Source organism: Pelophylax lessonae (assembly GCF_965119305.1).
Source record: "Pelophylax lessonae genome assembly, chromosome: 13".
Classification (NCBI taxonomy): domain Eukaryota; kingdom Metazoa; phylum Chordata; class Amphibia; order Anura; family Ranidae; genus Pelophylax; species Pelophylax lessonae.
The window spans coordinates 116669268-116686108 of NC_138780.1; the positions used below are offsets into that span (position 1 = coordinate 116669268).

General features: G+C 47.2%; 1 protein-coding gene across 9 annotated transcripts in view; it reads right to left on the bottom strand.

Moving 5' to 3' along the window:
- The window catches only part of RALGAPA1 (Ral GTPase activating protein catalytic subunit alpha 1), a 508613-nt gene that overhangs the window by 361525 nt on the left and 130247 nt on the right, over window positions 1-16841 (bottom strand). For all 9 annotated transcript variants that reach the window (XM_082275707.1, XM_082275706.1, XM_082275704.1 and 6 more), the window contains exons 12-13: window positions 15548-15679; window positions 15297-15445 (exon numbers count right to left, since the gene is read on the bottom strand). In XM_082275707.1, the coding sequence (XP_082131833.1) occupies window positions 15297-15445; window positions 15548-15679 (281 nt within the window). The remainder of the gene's footprint in view (window positions 1-15296; window positions 15446-15547; window positions 15680-16841) is intronic.

A 16841-nucleotide genomic window follows, 5' to 3' on the forward strand; every position in this document is an offset into this window, starting at 1 on the left:
AAAAACATCCCCAAATCAGAGGGACGGGTGCTGTGTCTGTCAATGGACTTCAGAGAAAAAGATTTTACGGTAAGATCTTAAAAAAATCTTGTTTTCTCTATCGTTCATTGACAGACGCAGCCTCATCTTCATCAGCTGAATGGGACGTCCCAAAGCAGTGTAGGCATGAGGGGTGGGAAGAACACAACCAGAAGTAAAGCAACGCTAAACTTAGCCAACATGAAGCTCAACCAAACAACAGGAGCTCACCCAATAAAAGACCCCTAAGATAAAAAAAACATTCTCTTACGTAACAGCAGCCTGCAAAACCTTGCGGCCAAAAGAGGCATCCGAAGATGCCAACAAAACCACCTTGTAGAACTTGGTAAAGGTGTGCACAGACGAGCAAGTCGCTACCTTACAAACTTGTACAACAGAGGCCTAATGGCGAAAAGCCCAAGAGGCACTCAGCGCTCTAGTAGAATGTGCCTTCACAGGGAAAGGAGGAACCTGACCCTTGATCGAATAAGCCTGAACATCCGTCTGCCTGATCAATCTGGATATGGTCGCAGCCAAAACTTTTCGAGGACCGTCCGTAAGGACAAAGTGAGAGTCCGATTTTCGAAAGGACTCAGTAACCGTCAGATAAATTCTTATTGCCCGAACGACACCCAAAGAATGCAAATCAATTTCCTTGGGATGCTTAGGCCATAAGGAAGGCAACACAATGTCTTCATTAAAGATGAAAATCTGACACCACCTTAGGAAGAAAAGACGGATTAGGTCGGAGGACCACTTTATCCCTGTGGACCACCAAATAAAGCAGACAGGACAGCGCTGCCAACTCAGATACTCCGTGAGCAGAAGTAATAGCCACTAGAAAGGCAACCTTCTGCGACAAGGAAGGCAGAGAACTCTCCCTAATATTCTAAAAAGGAGGCTTTTGAAGAACAGACAAAACCAGATTGAGATCCCATGGAGGCAAGGGGGACCTCCTCGGAGGAGCCAGGTCACGCACTCCTTGAATAAAAGTGTGAATCAAGCTATTAGTAGTCAACGGACGTTGGAAGTATATGGGCAATGCCAACATCTGACCTTTGATAGTGCCCAAAGCCAAGTGCGGCTCAACCCCTTTTTGCCAAAAGGCCAAAACCCTAGCTATAGAAAAGCGAGGGTGCAGCTGCAACGATTCACACCATGAAATGTACATTTTCCACGTACGATAAAAGATCTTCCTTGATGTCGACTTCCTGGCCTTCAAAAGGGTAGAAATCACTAGGAGTCAGAAAGACCTCTATCCCTCAATACCCTGATTTCAACAGCCAAGCCATTAAAGCCAGCGACCAAAAGACAGGATGGAGGATCGGTCCCTGAGACAGCAGATCTTCCCATAGAGGAAGTCGCCATGGAGGATCCGCAACCATGCTTACTAGGTCTGCGTACCAAGACCGCCAAGGCCAGTCTGGTGCCACCAGAACGACCGGAATGCCTTCCACTGCCACCTGGCAAAGAAACCTCGGCAGCAGGACAAGCAGAGGGAAGGCATAAATCAAGCAATACTGGCTCCAAGGAGCCACCAGAGCATCTGTGGCATCGGCCAGAGGATCCCGAGACCAGGCCACAAGCCGCTGGACTTTCCCGTTGAGGCGAGATGCAAACAGATCCACCTCTAGAGTCCCCCACCAGGGATACAGGAGGTGAAACACCTCCGGACGAAGCGACCATTCTCCTTGATCCAGCACCTGACGACTCAGGTAATCCGCTTGCAAATTCTCCACACCCGGAATGTGGACTGTGGAGAGAGCCACAACATTGGCTTCAGATCAAACCAGAATCTTGGCCACCTCCTTGGCCGCCAGGACACTCTTGGTGCCCCCTTGATGATTGATGTAAGCCACAGCCGTGGCATTGTCTGACTGAACCTGATCCGGAGAACCGCGTAGCCAACTCGTCCAATGGAACAAGCCAAGCTTGATCGCCCTCAGCTCCAGAATATTGATCGGCAAGGAGGACTCTTCTGTCGCCCAAGTCCCCTGGGCACAGAGCTCCCCCAGCACTCCACCCCAGCCGGACAGGCTGGCGTCGGTGGTGACCACTGTCCAGAAAAGTGGTAGTAAAGACTTGCCCGGACACAGAACCAGTGACTGGATCCACCAGTAGAGAGCCGACTTCGTGAGATGGCTCAAACAAATCTTCTGGTCCAATGACCGAGGTTCCCTGTTCCATTTTGCCAGAATCTCTTTCTGCAGAGGCCTCGAGTGAGCCTGAGCAAACAGGACCACTTCCAAAGGTAGATACCATCAGGCCCAGGGCCCTCATGCAAGCCCTCAAGGAGGACTGATTGGTTTCCATCAGCAACCTGATCGCCATTTGCAACTTCTGAAGCTTTTCCAAGGGAAGAAAGACCCTCGCCAGAGCAGAGTCGAGAGTAGATTTCTTGAAATTGATCATCCACCCAATTCTTGAAGTATCTGAACTGTAATAGAGATATTGGTTAACAGCTCCAAATGAGAGTCTGCTTGCAATAGGAGATCGTCCAGATATCCCAAAATTGAGATTCTTCTGACGTAACAAGGCCAGCACAGGGGCCAGGACCTTGGTAAAAACTCTGGGAGCGAGACCAAAGGGTAATGCCACAAATTGAAAGTGCTCCTCTGCCACCGCAAAGTGGAGGAATCGCTGATGTCCCTCAAATATGGGGACGTGCAGATACGCATTTTTAATATCGATGGAGGCCAAAAATCCCTGATTCAGGGATGCCACCACAGACCGAATGGACTCCATTCTAAACTTCTGCACCCACACAAAGTAGTTCAGAGCCTTAAAGTCCAGGATTGGACGCATCTTGCCCTCTTTTCTGGGCACTATGAACAGGTTTGAATAAAAAACTTGAGAGCGTTCCTGCGGAGGAACCGGCATGATCACGCCTTGAGCCAGGAGATCCTGCACAGCTTCCCGAAGATCTTTCAAACGCTCTGGAGACAGGTGAAGATTCGACTTAAAAAAAACTGTCCCCTGGCCAGGACCAAAATTCAATTTTTGTACCCAGAACAAATCAGTTTGCAAACCCATTTGTCTTGAACGAAGGAAGACAAAAGCACAGACATCATGCTGAAGAGGACTTGTCCGCAGCACCGGACTTGGACTTGCCATAGTGCTTCTTAGCTCCTCCAGAAGCTCGAAACGGTTTACCTTTTTCTTGCAGCCTGGGGGCACGAAAAAAAAGTCTTTGAGCAGAAGCGTACTCTTCCTGCCAGTCAGACCCTTGGTCAACTCATCCAGTGGATCACCAAACAAACGCTCTCCCAGAAAAGGGAGATCAGTCAGGGCTTTCTTGGGGGCTTGGTCAGCTGACCAGCTCTTCAGCCAAACCATGCACCGCAGGGCAATCCCCACAGCCGAAACTCTGGCCACCAGGTGAGCCGCTTCCAGGGATGCATCACACAGGAATGCCAGGGCCATCTGGTTCAAATGTTCCATCAGTTCTGGAGGAACCACGTTAGGGTCAAAGTTCCCTTTCAGAACCTTAATCCACTCCGTAACCATCTGTGATACCAAAACCAACACAAAAAATGGTTTTAGAATAGAACCCGCCAACACGTGAAGATGGCGGGAAAGGGATTCCACCCGCCTGTCCACCGGATCTGTGAAAACCGGGAAATATTCTACGGGCACCATAGTAGATTTGTTCAACCTGGAAACAGGGTGATCCACCTTTGGTGGCACCGTCCAATGGTTGGAGACCATATCAGCAAAAGGATAACAGCATTTAAAGCGTTTCGGCACCACTAGCACGTGTTTAACGCCCTGCCATTGGTCATTCACAATATCGTGAAAAGTGTCGGGACAAGGGAAAACCTTGCCAGTTTTATGAGACTTCTGGGAGCCAAAAGCCACCTGTGCCCCTGCCGACGTGGGCTCATCATCCAATTTTAAAGTGTCCCGTACTGAAATAATCAGGGCTTCCACTAAAGCACGTTCCCACACTGCGGCTGAAGAGGACAGGTCCTCTTCACCATCTGACTTCGAGGACAGTGACCCCTCAGAAAGGGGAGCATCCAGGGAAACACCATCCTCTGAATCAGAGGACACCTCAATAGACGTAGAAGGCAGTGGCAGTTTTCGGCTATCAACCTTTTTCATGACTAAATCAACTTTTGTCGCCAGGCTTTCCAGAGCTGCTGAAATTGTGGCCAGCGACAGCGATCCGGACTGTCCGGGAGTCGCACAGAGTGAGTCTGAGGGTGAAATCACAGCCTGGGACTCGATAATTAAAGTACAAAAAAAATGGATTTTTGTAAGAACTTACCGTAAAATCCTTTTCTCTTAAGCTCATTGACAGACGTAGTCTTCTTGATTCTCAAGAGCTGGGTTATGTTGTCTCCGCAGGAGTAGGACTAGGCAGAATGACAAAACGTTCTGGCTCCACCCTAGGGGGCAGTCCCTGAGGGTATATCCTCCCTCTCTCTGCTACAGGGAATCAGTTCTGTTTAAAGCAGTACAGAGAATTTAACCCAACCCAACTCAATGATAGAGGGGCGGGTACTACGTCTGTCAATGAGCTTAAGAGAAAAGGATTTTACGGTAAGTTCTTACAAAAATCCATTTTTCTCTATCGCTCATTGACAGACGTAGTCTTCTTGATTCTCAAGAGCTGGGACATCCAGAAGCAGTGCCACAAATGAGGGGTGGGATTGACAAAATCAAATCCAATCTAGTAGGCCCAACCGGTGCCAAACTAGAAGTTTTAAAGGCTCATTATAAACAAAGAATGAGACTAAAGAAAAATTTTCCAACGGAAAAAAACCCTCGAGGTAGACCACTGGTCTCCTCAAATTGCGGCCTGCAAAACCTTGCGGCCAAATGAGGCATCAGACGATGCCATTACATCAACTTTATAGTGTTTAGAGAAGGTATGCACCGACGACCAGGTAGCCGCCTTGCACACCTGGACCACTGACGCCTGATGGCGAAAGGCCCATGACGCACTAAGTGCCCGAGTGGAGTGCGCCTTAACAGGGAACGGGGGCTCCCGACCCTTAATAGAATAAGCCTGCACTACCGTCTGTCTGATCCATCTGGAAATGGTCGCGGCAGATGCAGGCAACCCCTTTTTGGGTCCATCTGGGATCACAAAAAGTGAATCCGTCTTGCGAAACGAGTCTGTCGTTTTCAAGTATACCCTGATCGCCCGGACCACATCCAAGGAGTGCAAAGCAAATTCCCGAGGATGACTGGGCTTAGGACACAGGGAAGGTAATACAATTTCTTCATTCAGATGAAATTCTGAAACTACTTTTGGTAGGAAGGATGGATTCGGACGAAGAACCACCTTATCTCTATGAACCACCAGATATGGTGAACGACAAGATAATGCGGCCAGTTCTGACACCCTGCGTGCAGAAGTAATAGCCACCAAGAAGGCCACTTTCTGGGACAACGTGGGTAGAGGAATCTCCCTAATATCTTCAAAGGGAGGTTTCTGAAGAACCGACAACACTAAATTAAGATCCCAGGGGGGTAACGGCGCGTGCACTGGCGGAGCCAGATGTCGCACCCCCTGGATGAAATTCCGCACCAAGGAATGAGTAGCCAAAGGCTTCTGAAAGAAGATGGCTAATGCTGAGACCTGACCCTTGATAGTACTCAAGGCCAGTTTCTGCTCAACCCCTTGTTGCAGAAAAGCCAATATTCGACTAATCGAATAAGACCGAGGACGGAACCCCAAAGGTTCACACCATGCAATGTAGGACTTCCATGTGCGATGATAAATCTTTCTGGAAGTCGCTTTCCTTGCTTCAACTAGAGTAGGAATAACTGAAGCTGACAAACCTTTGTCCTTCAGCACCTGGGTCTCAATAGCCAGGCCGTTAAAGCCAGCGATCGTAAAGCAGGATGGAAGATCGGTCCCTGAGACAGTAGATCCTCTCTGAGAGGAAGTCTCCACGGGACGTCCGCCACCAGTCTGACCATGTCGGCGTACCAAGCTCGACGAGGCCAGTCCGGAGCTACCAGGATTACTGGGATTCCTTCCTCCTCTACCCTGCGAAGAAGTCTTGGCAGTAACGCGAGAGGAGGGAAGGCATATATTAGCTGGTATTGCCCCCACGGGGCGATCAGTGCGTCTGCGGTTTCTGCTAGAGGATCGCGGGAGCGAGCCACGAATCTCTGAACTTTCCTGTTGAATCGTGATGCCAACAGATCCACATCCGGGGTGCCCCACCGTAGGCACAATTGGTGGAAAACGTCTGGATGGAGGGACCATTCCCCCTGATCCAGGGTCTGACGGCTGAGATAATCTGCCTGCCAATTCTCCACCCCCGGAATGAACACCGCAGAGATTGCTGGAACAAATCGTTCCGCCCAGCGAAGAATGCAAGCCACTTCCTTGGCCGCTCGGACACTCTTGGTGCCCCCCTGGTGATTGACATAAGCCACGGCCGTGGCATTGTCCGACTGGATCCGAACCGGGCTGCCCTGGAGCTGCTCGGTCCAGTGAATCAGAAAGTCTGATCGCTCTCAGTTCCAATACATTTATCGGTAATCTGGATTCTTCCGGGGACCAAAGTCCCTGGGCAGATAATTGACCGAGAATTCCTCCCTATCCGGATAGACTGGCATCCGTGGTCACTATCGTCCAATATATTGGCAGAAATGACTTTCCCTGGCTGAGCATTGGAGACCGAAGCCACCAAACCAGAGACTCTCTGGTCTGTTTGCTCAATCGTATCTGATTGTCCAGGGATTCCGGATTCCGATTCCATCTGAGGAGAATCTCTTGCTGAAGAATTCGGGTATGGGACTGGGCAAATGGGACTGCTTCGAATGAAGCCACCATCAACCCCAGAACCCTCATGCAGGTCCGAAGGGAAGACCAGCTGTTGGACAGTAACAACTGGACTGCTGATTGAATCTTTCGAAGTTTCCCTACCGGAAGAAACACTCTTGTCCTGACTGTGTCTAGAATTAGACCCAGATATTCGAGCCTCTGGGTGGGAACCAGAAAAGACTTTTGCTGGTTCACCAGCCACCCGAATTCCTGTAAAGAAATCATAGTAATTTCTATGTTTTGTAGCAAGGTCTGAGGAGACTCTGCATGAAGCAGAAGATCGTCTAGGTAACCTAGAATCGATATACCTCTTTGGCGCAGAAGTGCCAACATAGGGGCCAACACTTTTGTGAGGACCCGCGGAGCCGTGGCGAGACCGAAAGGTAACGCCACAAACTGATAGTGGTTCTCCTCTACGGAAAAGCGTAGAAAACGCTGATGTCCTGCGAAAATGGGAATGTGAAGATAGGCGTCCTTGATGTCTATGGACGCTAAGACATCCCCTGGATGCAGGAAGGCTGCTACCGTGCGAATGGACTCCATTCTGAATCTTCTTATGTTGACGAAAGAATTGAGTGCTCTTAAGTCCAGAATTGGACGCACTTTGCCCTCTTTCCTGGGTATTGTAAACAGGTTTGAATAAAACCCTTGAAACCGTTCTGTCTAAGGAACGTGGACTACCACTCCTTGTTGTAGTAGATCTGTGACTGCTCTCCGCAGATCTTCTAGACGATCCGGAGATAGTCGGATATTGGAAGGGAAGAATCGCGCCGGTGGGAGAGATCGAAACTCGATCTTGTACCCTGACTTTATGACTTCGCAAACCCATTTGTCCGGGATTCTGGAAAGCCATGGATCCGGGAACCGGCGAAGACGTCCCCCCACCCCAGTTATGGGTGGGGGCGCACCTTCAGGCTTTGGATGGTTTATCTTCAGGTCTGGAGGGGGCGGGCTTTTGCTTGCCCGACCAACGACCCCTGACGCCTCCTGTAGTAACCTTGGAGGACTTCGTTTTTTCACCCGCTGGACGAAAAAACCTCTTGTGAGCAGAAAAAGAAGGCCCTCGTCTTTGACGAGTTCCTCTACCTTTAAAATTTTGCGGTAAAAAGGTGCTTTTTCCACCGGTGAGATCCTTAATGATCTCATCTAAGTTGGCTCCAAATAGACGTTCTCCTGAAAAGGGGATATTAGCCAATGCTTTTTTGGAACCTTGGTCGGCTATCCAACCTTTTAGCCACAGTGTACGCCTGAGAACCACTGCTGAGACTGATGCTCGCGCCATTAATGGAGTGGCGTCTAACGCCGCATCACATACAAACTGTAACCCCTGTATCATTTGTTCCAACAAATCTGATACCGCCTGAGGGACTTCATCTAAGTCCCGGCGTAACCACTTGGTCCATTCAGTTACAGCCTGCGAAACCAAACCAATAGCAATTATTGGCCTGAAAGCTGATCCAATCAAGGAAAACATGGTGCGAGACATAGCTTCTATCTTGCGATCCACTGGATCTTTAAAAGACGGAGCGTCTTCTAAAGGAATAACCGTGGCTTTATTCAATCTAGCGATTGGTGAATCCACCACAGGTGGTTCTGTCCATTTCTTAATAAGGGTTTCCTCAAACGGATAACGCCTGTCAATGCGTTTGGAAATATTAAAAGTGCGTTTTGGCAGACGCCATTCTTCATCGATTGGATTGCCAAAACATTTGGGCAATGGAAAAACCTTTGCCACTTTGATGCGCTTTTTAGTCCCAAAAGGGATCTCAGTTTCAGCTATTTCTGATGGAATACCCTGTAACCTTAAAGTCTCTTGAACAGATACAATGAGTGCGTTTACCAACGCTTCCTCTCGGGCTATGGCTGATGCCGAAACATCCTCCTCACTGTCTGAAGAGACAGGACCCGAGACACCAATACCAGATGAAGTACCTGCAACTGCAGAAATAGGCTCAGAGTCTGAATCCGAGGTTTCAGATAATAAGGGGTTAGGCGGGGGTCGCTTTCTTGCGCCCTGTCCCTGACAAGCCACTTCCACCCGGGACACAAAAGTTTCCATAATGGCTGACAAAGATTCAATTGTCAATGGGGTGCTGGAGGATCCCGCAGACCCCTCGAGGGGATCCGGAGGAGATACATGAGTGGCAGGGTCCATGTTAATACAGGACACTTTTGCCAGCAATAAACAAAAAACTTCTTTTTTTTTTTTTTTTTTTTTGTGTGTCTCCCCCTAGCGCAATAGCGCCCCTCAGAGTACCTGCTTCTCGATCCCAGAGAGAGAGAGAGAGGGACCCCCAAGGCTCACCAACCGATGCAGTGCAGTTTCCAACAAACTGCAGCCAGCGTCTGTCTTACACAGACTGGAAGGAGCTGTTTGCTTTTTCCCGGGCAGAAGGCGTGGCTCCGCCCCCTGTGTACGCCTTCCGGCGTTCCCAGCCCTCCACGAGGAAGCTGGGCTCACAAAACATGGCCGCCCCCATAGAAGAGACATAAGACTCCAAAAACATGGCGGCCGGCGTGACCTGAGGACATACATGCATTCGGTCTACGGCAAAATGGCGGCGGACCGCCGATATCGTCTTCCCAGCACATCCACCTGCACTCTGCTGAGAGGTGACATATGGATCTACAGAGATACACTGCACATAAGGTAGGATTATACCTCCTATGTTTGCTGTAATGTTACAGTCTGCTGGGTAGAGTGTTAGCTCTTGAACCAAGTCCACTTCCCACAAACACATGCTGTATTACAAGGGGGACTTGTAAGTGTCAGATATATACTGACCATGTATGGAGGGGCCCATAATATATACTGCCTCATAAATGAGGAAAAAAGGGAACGTTTTACTCACCATACCGAACCGACAGGCACCCTCTCTTCATAATACCCTCTCCACCGAGGTGGGGGTTTGTGGACGCCTCGACTCTCTGGTCCTGGCGTCCAAGCGAGCTTTTAACTCGCAAAGTCAGCCCCTTTACTGGGACTCCGTCGCGGCCGACTCAGCGCACTGGTCTGCACGCGCTTTTAGGCAGAGACCGGGGTGACCACTGGATCTCACATCCAGCCCGTCGCCCGGCCCCGCATACTTACTTGAATATGTCGCGGCCGACCAAGCGCAATGCCTGGTCTGCACGCGCTCGTAGGCCGGCTGGGGTGACCACAAGTGTCGCCCAGTCCGGCATTTTTGCTTGAAGATCTCACAGGAAAAAAACACTGGAGAAAACTACCTAAAAAATGTCTTTTTCTTAAAGAAAAAAAGTCTTGCCAGGACCAAAAGATCCCAGCAAGGAACTTAGGTCCTTACTCCTGACTAGACAGAAAAAAACTGATTCCCTGTAGCAGAGAGAGGGAGGATATACCCTCAGGGACTGCCCCCTAGGGTGGAGCCAGAACGTTTTGTCATTCTGCCTAGTCCTACTCCTGCGGAGACAACATAACCCAGCTCTTGAGAATCAAGAAGACTACGTCTGTCAATGAGCGATAGAGAAAATGGAATACTGTCACTTTAAGAAGTGCCAATCGCGGATCCCACCGATCGCAGCGGTCTGCAGAGTCCCCCTTTAATATACACTAACAGCAAAGTGTGCAGGGATCTGCCCGCAAAGACCCCAGTACTATACCACCTCCAGGGAGGACCCTCTCGAACGGCCTCTGCAGCATGGAGACACAGGAAAATCTAGGCCTGCAGCAGGAAGAAGCATCAAAGGAAGTGACCTCGGCCTGAATGTAAAAGGTCACGCTGCCAGTGCAGTAATACGACACAAAAATGGTTGCCAATACATTTTAATAGGAATCTCAGGGAAAATGGCTGCTCCCATACAAGTCAATGGGGAAAACCGGCACATTGCCCATGGCGAGCCATGTGGCCAGGAACCCCCATAATGAAGGCCTCAAGGATCTACAACCAGACCCAGCAAGAGACAAGGTACTATTGCTACCCCCTCAGGACGCCAGGCGCCCCAGTTACATAACCCCCTGTGGGGACGGGAGAGGGAGACAGGACAAAAGGACCGGGTACCTGACAGTCCAGGCGGATCTTTTATGAGGTACAGGTCCTATTATGTATAAACAAAAAGTCCTGGCGCTGTGGTTGCGGTGGTCAGACGGCGGGGCTGGGATAATGGGGTCGGACAATGTCCCAAGGGGGTCCACCTTAAATGTCACGTCCAAGTCTGGGCTGCTGCCTACCCTTACCCAGATTCCAACTGGGTGGAGAGAATAGCAACACAAAAAAAAAAATCGGGAGATCTGAAGAAGGGCTTGGCCCGAAACATGTAATTTCCCTCCAATTGTGGCATTCCCCAATAGCTCCGCCAGGTGATCCTTTGGTGGTGCAAGAGCCGGGTCGTTGGTGAGCCACCTCCACACTTCCGGCTACATCGTTGGTCCAGCCCCTGGTGCGCATGTCGGCGCTAGGCACCTGGTGACGTCATCTCCCGGCGCCGCGTCAGCAGGGACTGACGAGCAGCGGCCGCTGCCACCTCGGGCGCGCACCACCACCGGAGCTGTAGGTCGGGGTTTGAGGATACCACCCCCCCATCAACCTCTTCTCACCCCAGGCATCGCCCCATCCGGAGACTCACCCGCAGCGAAGGTTCCCGATCCGATCGAGGCTGTCAGTCAGTCCATCAACAGGTGACACACTGTCCAGACCTTACTGGTGGTAAGGCGTTGTTTTCCTGCCTCTGGGTCCTCCTTGCGTTTTGAGTTATCTCCTTTGGTACCATGTCTACATGCTCAGTATTACTTCCCTGGCACACCATTGGTTTCTCCTTGACCAGGAGCCTATTTTATTGATTTTAATAAACAAGTTTATCATCCAGATCCCGAGCAGCATCCAAGTTCTTTCTTTCTTTTCATGTCATTTTGTCCGGGAGCGCCATCATACCCGATTTTTTTTTTTGTGTTGCTACAGGTCCTATTATCCCCAGCAGAGGGCCCACATCCCCCCAAGGCCACCAGGGGCAAAGGGGGGTCACATTTACTCACCATACCATGGATGGGTGGGCTCCGCTCCGGGCAGACCTCCTCCCACCCGAAGTGGGGGTGCTGCCAGCCGAGGGGTACGCTGCGACTCAGGGCATTCCCGGTCATCGTGTCCCAGCGAGGCATCTGCTCGCAGGCTCGTCCCCACCCGGAAAGAGGCACCGTCATGGCGAGGCCCAGTGCGAGACTTTAACCTGCTCACACTCGTAGGCCAGGCTGGGGGGACGATAAGGATCTAGACTACCCAGTGTGAAGCCCCAGCCGGCATTGCTTGTAGATCATCGGGAGAATCCCCCTAAACACTAACTAGCAAAAAGTGTAAAGAGAAATAAAATAAATAATATTCTGAAAAGAATAAAAAAACTGAGACCAGAGTCCCAGCAGGAAACCACGGTCCTACTCCTTCTCTAGGCAGAAACAAACTGGTTTTCTGAGCTGAGCGTGTGTGGGTTATGCCTGTGGGGACAGCCCCGTGTGCATGTTCATTTTTTCCTGCCTAGACTTCTCCTGCAGGGGGCAGCATAACCCCATTCAGCTGAAGATGAGGCTGCGTCTGTCAATGGACGATAAATACTTTTTTCCCTTAACGTACTTTCCTTAAGAAGTACAGTGTGCAGGTGGAAGTCACTATATTGAATTTGCATAGGAATCACTAAAGGAGTAACAGAAAGTGTTGTGTTTTACATAGAAAACATTTGTTGTACCTAAAAATTATTGGATTTTAAATTGCACTAATGTTTTTTAAATTTATAAGTATTCATTTGAGCTATTATACATGCACTTATGTACATACATGAACATAACAACTGTTTTTGTATGCCGCTGGACTTTCAGTGGCTATATCGGGATGATGCCTGCACCATTTTTCAGAGCAGACAGTCGGCTCTCTTTAAATAGCAAACAGAGCGGCTCGCCAGCCTTCCGGTTGCTATTACAAGCAGTGAAAGAGGACATCCCCCACCCCCTCCAGCGGCTCTCTCGGACTCTCCCACCCCACCAGCTGGCTGAACAAAGCAGGGATCGGCTTTGATTGGCTGTTCATTATAGTAACCTGGAGGCGATGACATGACATCCTTTCCAGTTTTATTCGGAAACTATCGCCGCCAGTTTTTAAAAATCTAAAGCATTCAGAAACACCAATCTCTGTGTTTTAAATGCCTTTAAGTGCAGAAGAGGGATGTGGGGCCTTATAGACCCCAGATCTCTCCATAAAGAGGACCTGTCACAAGAATGTTTACATTCCTTGTGACAGCAATAAAAGTGATAAAAAAAATAAATAAATAAAAAGTAACAGTGTAAAAAAAAAAAAAAATTGGGGGGGAAATGTAAATGCCCCCCGTCCTCGCATGCGAACGCGCACTTTGGTCCTGCATGCACGCAAACAGTGATCGTCCCACACATGTGAAGTACTGCCGTGATTGTCAGATCATGGGCAGTAAATTTAGCACCAGACCTCCCCCTGTAAATCTAATGTGGTAATCTGTAGTCTTTTTGGTGTTGCCAATGGATGGTAAAATTTACATAGTTTTTGGCCATTGCATGATGCTTAACATGTTTGGTATCTATTTGCACAGCCTAACTTCATCTTTTATAGTTAAAGAAAAAATGTGGTTATGTATAGTGTTATTTTGCAATAAAATGCAAAAAAGTGTTTCAACTTCATACTATCTGGAAAAAGGAGGTGATAAGTCTGTTACCAGCTTTTCCTGGTACTTTTCTGGTTTATTCTTTGTTTTCTTTTAGCTTTTGGTTTTTCCTTATATCCTTTTACTAATGGATATTTTAGGTCAATGTCACAAAGTAGAAACTCATTTTATCATGACCTATTGTGCTCTGATTTAGATTTTATTTATTTTGATACCTCGCAATCTTTACTGTGTTATTGTTCTATTCTTTGCAATGTGAATTTCAATTGTTGTAAGATGGTATCACTATGTATACTTCTTATGGCTTAAATAACTCTTTTCTGATTGAAATGAAAAAAAAAAAAAAAAAGGGTATTTTCCCCCAAAAAAATGCATTTGAAAAACTGCTGCGCAAATACTGTGCGACATAAAAATTAGCAAAAACCCATCAATTTATTCTCTAGGACCTCTGCTTTAAAAAAATATATATAATGTATATATATATATATCTATATAAATATGTGTGTGTCAGTGGGTAAGTAATTTTCTAGCAAAAACTACTGATTGTTACATGTGAACAAAAAGTGCCAGAAAAGGCTCAGACTAATGGAAGTAGTTTAAGAATGCACTTGTACTATAGAGTATATATATATATATATATATATATATATATATATATATATTGATTACAACGAGATTAAGGGGTCAAATTTATGAGCACTATATTGTTTGTTTTGTACAAAAGAATAGATAAAACAAGATTCCTGCAAAATACTGAAGCATACACAGAAGGATTTGTATTACATAGTCAATAGGGAAGTTATTGATTTGCTAAAGACAAATTAAATGATAGACTAGGAAATGACAGCAGGACCTGGCTGAGATTCGAACCATGTATGGGCAAGGCTAAATGTACCCAAGCTGATTGATCAATTAACTTGGGAACAACCAGTCTTCTGGTTTTACGTGCAATTATCACTAGCAGCTGTTACAGACGCAAGCAATAATCACCATCTTCTCCCGATGGGGACAAATTCCACCGCCGGCACAACACAATGGCTCGGCGGAAGAGATTCCACTGTTAAAGCGGTCAGCCCATGGTTGCAGGAAAGAATCTAGCTACCATCTTTATGGCCTAAATCCCAAACCAATACCATTACTTTAAAAATGAAACCCATCATGTATGTGCCTACTGTATAGTCACTCGTTTATTTTAGTAAGCAAATGAAAAAGATCTATATCCATATCAATCCTTGGGATGATGTAGATCTTTGCAACTAGTAACACTAGTAGCCCTTCCTCTCATAAGACTTTCTATTGACACAATATATTATATCCAAGGAAAAATATTAGCAGTCACTGGATGGAAAAAAAAATATCACATAATAGTAAAACTGCTGAACCCAACATTCACCTTCCCTGCTTGTTATGTTGTAGTGATCTGCTTTAGTGCAGCTTAGGGCCCTTTCACACTGAAGTGCTTCTAAAGGATTCCCATTGACTTACAATGGAAGGTGCCTTCTGATGTGCTTTTGAAAAACTGCACTAAAGATTCAGCATGCAGGACTTTTCAGAGTGCAGCACGCCTGCAGTGCTAACAGTTACATAGCTTTTTTTAAGGAAATAGTTTTCATGCGCTTTTGTCACCCTGAAATACTATGGCAAAAGCGCACATGTGAAAATTGTCCAAATGTAAGAGTGCTGCAACTAGTTTTGTGAAAATCATGATTCTTGTGATAAGAATGGTCCAAATTATCTAGCTAATCAAAAAGAAATGTTGGAATGGTGAAATACACACAATGAGGAAAACAAAAATGGACCCTGTTTTCAGGTCACTTATTATGTGTGTACATCTGAACAACAAAATCCTTATTACCAGGTCTTCTTATCCATGGAGACTTGTACTACCATGTAGCGATAAATATTAAGAACTCTTTTACACATGTCTGTGTGATCATTTAACATCATCTTATTGTCATTTGCAGGCTCCAACAAAATGATATTTGCAGCATTAACAATGAACACCTATAAAAGGGGGGAAAGGGAAAACCGATTACCTATAATCAATGGCAATTACACTGTAGGAAAATCTGAGACTAAAGTAAGGATACAATCTATATACCGAACCTGATAAATAGCCTGAGCCCCAGCCTTTACTTTTCTGTCAAAAAGATCTGCCTCTGAGAGCTTGCTGGCTTCCTGATGACACTTCGACCAGCTGGATGTTCTCACATGTCCTGAGGGAACTGTTAAACTGTCCTGAAGATGACACACAAAGAGCTGATTTAATGATCCAGTCATAATAGCATAAATAACACACGATAACAATAAGAGGAAAAAAAAAATGAAGATTCCTCTACTCAGATCAGTAAAAGAATAAGACAAAAGTTTACCTTTTCACAAAAAAATGAAAAGGTTAACACCCTACACCCTTCTCTGCCCCTGATCCCTGCTACACTTAACTGCCCATGCAGTGGGTGAAGTTGTACAGATATTTGAAAGCTCTACTCTTCTTCCCCATCTTTCCATTGGGCTTCTGGGAAGGATAAGTTTGATTCCGTATGGTCAAAGTGGTGAACCAAAGCCAGGTCATGACCAATAACACTGATTCATCCCGGATACCCTAAGGAAAGAAGGGGAAGAAGAGTGGAGCTTTCAAATCCCTGTACTGCTGCACCAGCTGCGTGGGCAGTGACAGCTAATCGCCCACAGAGGTAAGGGCAGTGCGGATCAGGGGGTGGGCAGGGTGTAGAGTGTTAACTCACCTTTTCATTTTTTTGTGAAAGTAAGTGTAAACAATTTGTTTTTAAAGGTTATTACAATGTGTCTGTTAATGAATATGTCGGACCATGTACTAACTCCAGATATACAGTATATAATTTTTTTTAATCCCAAACACACCAGAATTCTTAATTCTATTAAGTGCTGCTCCAACTTTAAAATACAAAGTGCAGAGGTGTTTTTTTTTTTTTAACCCTGCTGTCCATTACTACTGAGGCTGCAGCTCGGGCGCCCCATAGCAAGCTTCTTGCTATGGGGGCACTTGACAGGAGGGAGGGGCTAGGAGCAACAGCAACGAGGGACCCGAGAAGAGGAGGACCTGGGCTGCTCTGTGCAAAACCAACTTCACAGGGCCGGTAAGTATAACATGTTTGTTATTCAAAGAAAAAAAAAAACATGAGACTTTACAATCACTTTAATAAGCAACTCAGACTGCGGTATTCACCTTCAATCTGGAGTTACCCTCCCTTCTATCTGCCAAGGTGTCCTCGATCTTGTGGGTTGAATGACACACAGAAATACTGTTGATGACTGAAAGCAGGGTGCCATTGCGCCCCCCCCCCCATTGGGGTTGTTAACATGGCACCATATGTATACTGTGTACTGCGAGCTGCGCTGACATTATTGAGGACCACCTAGG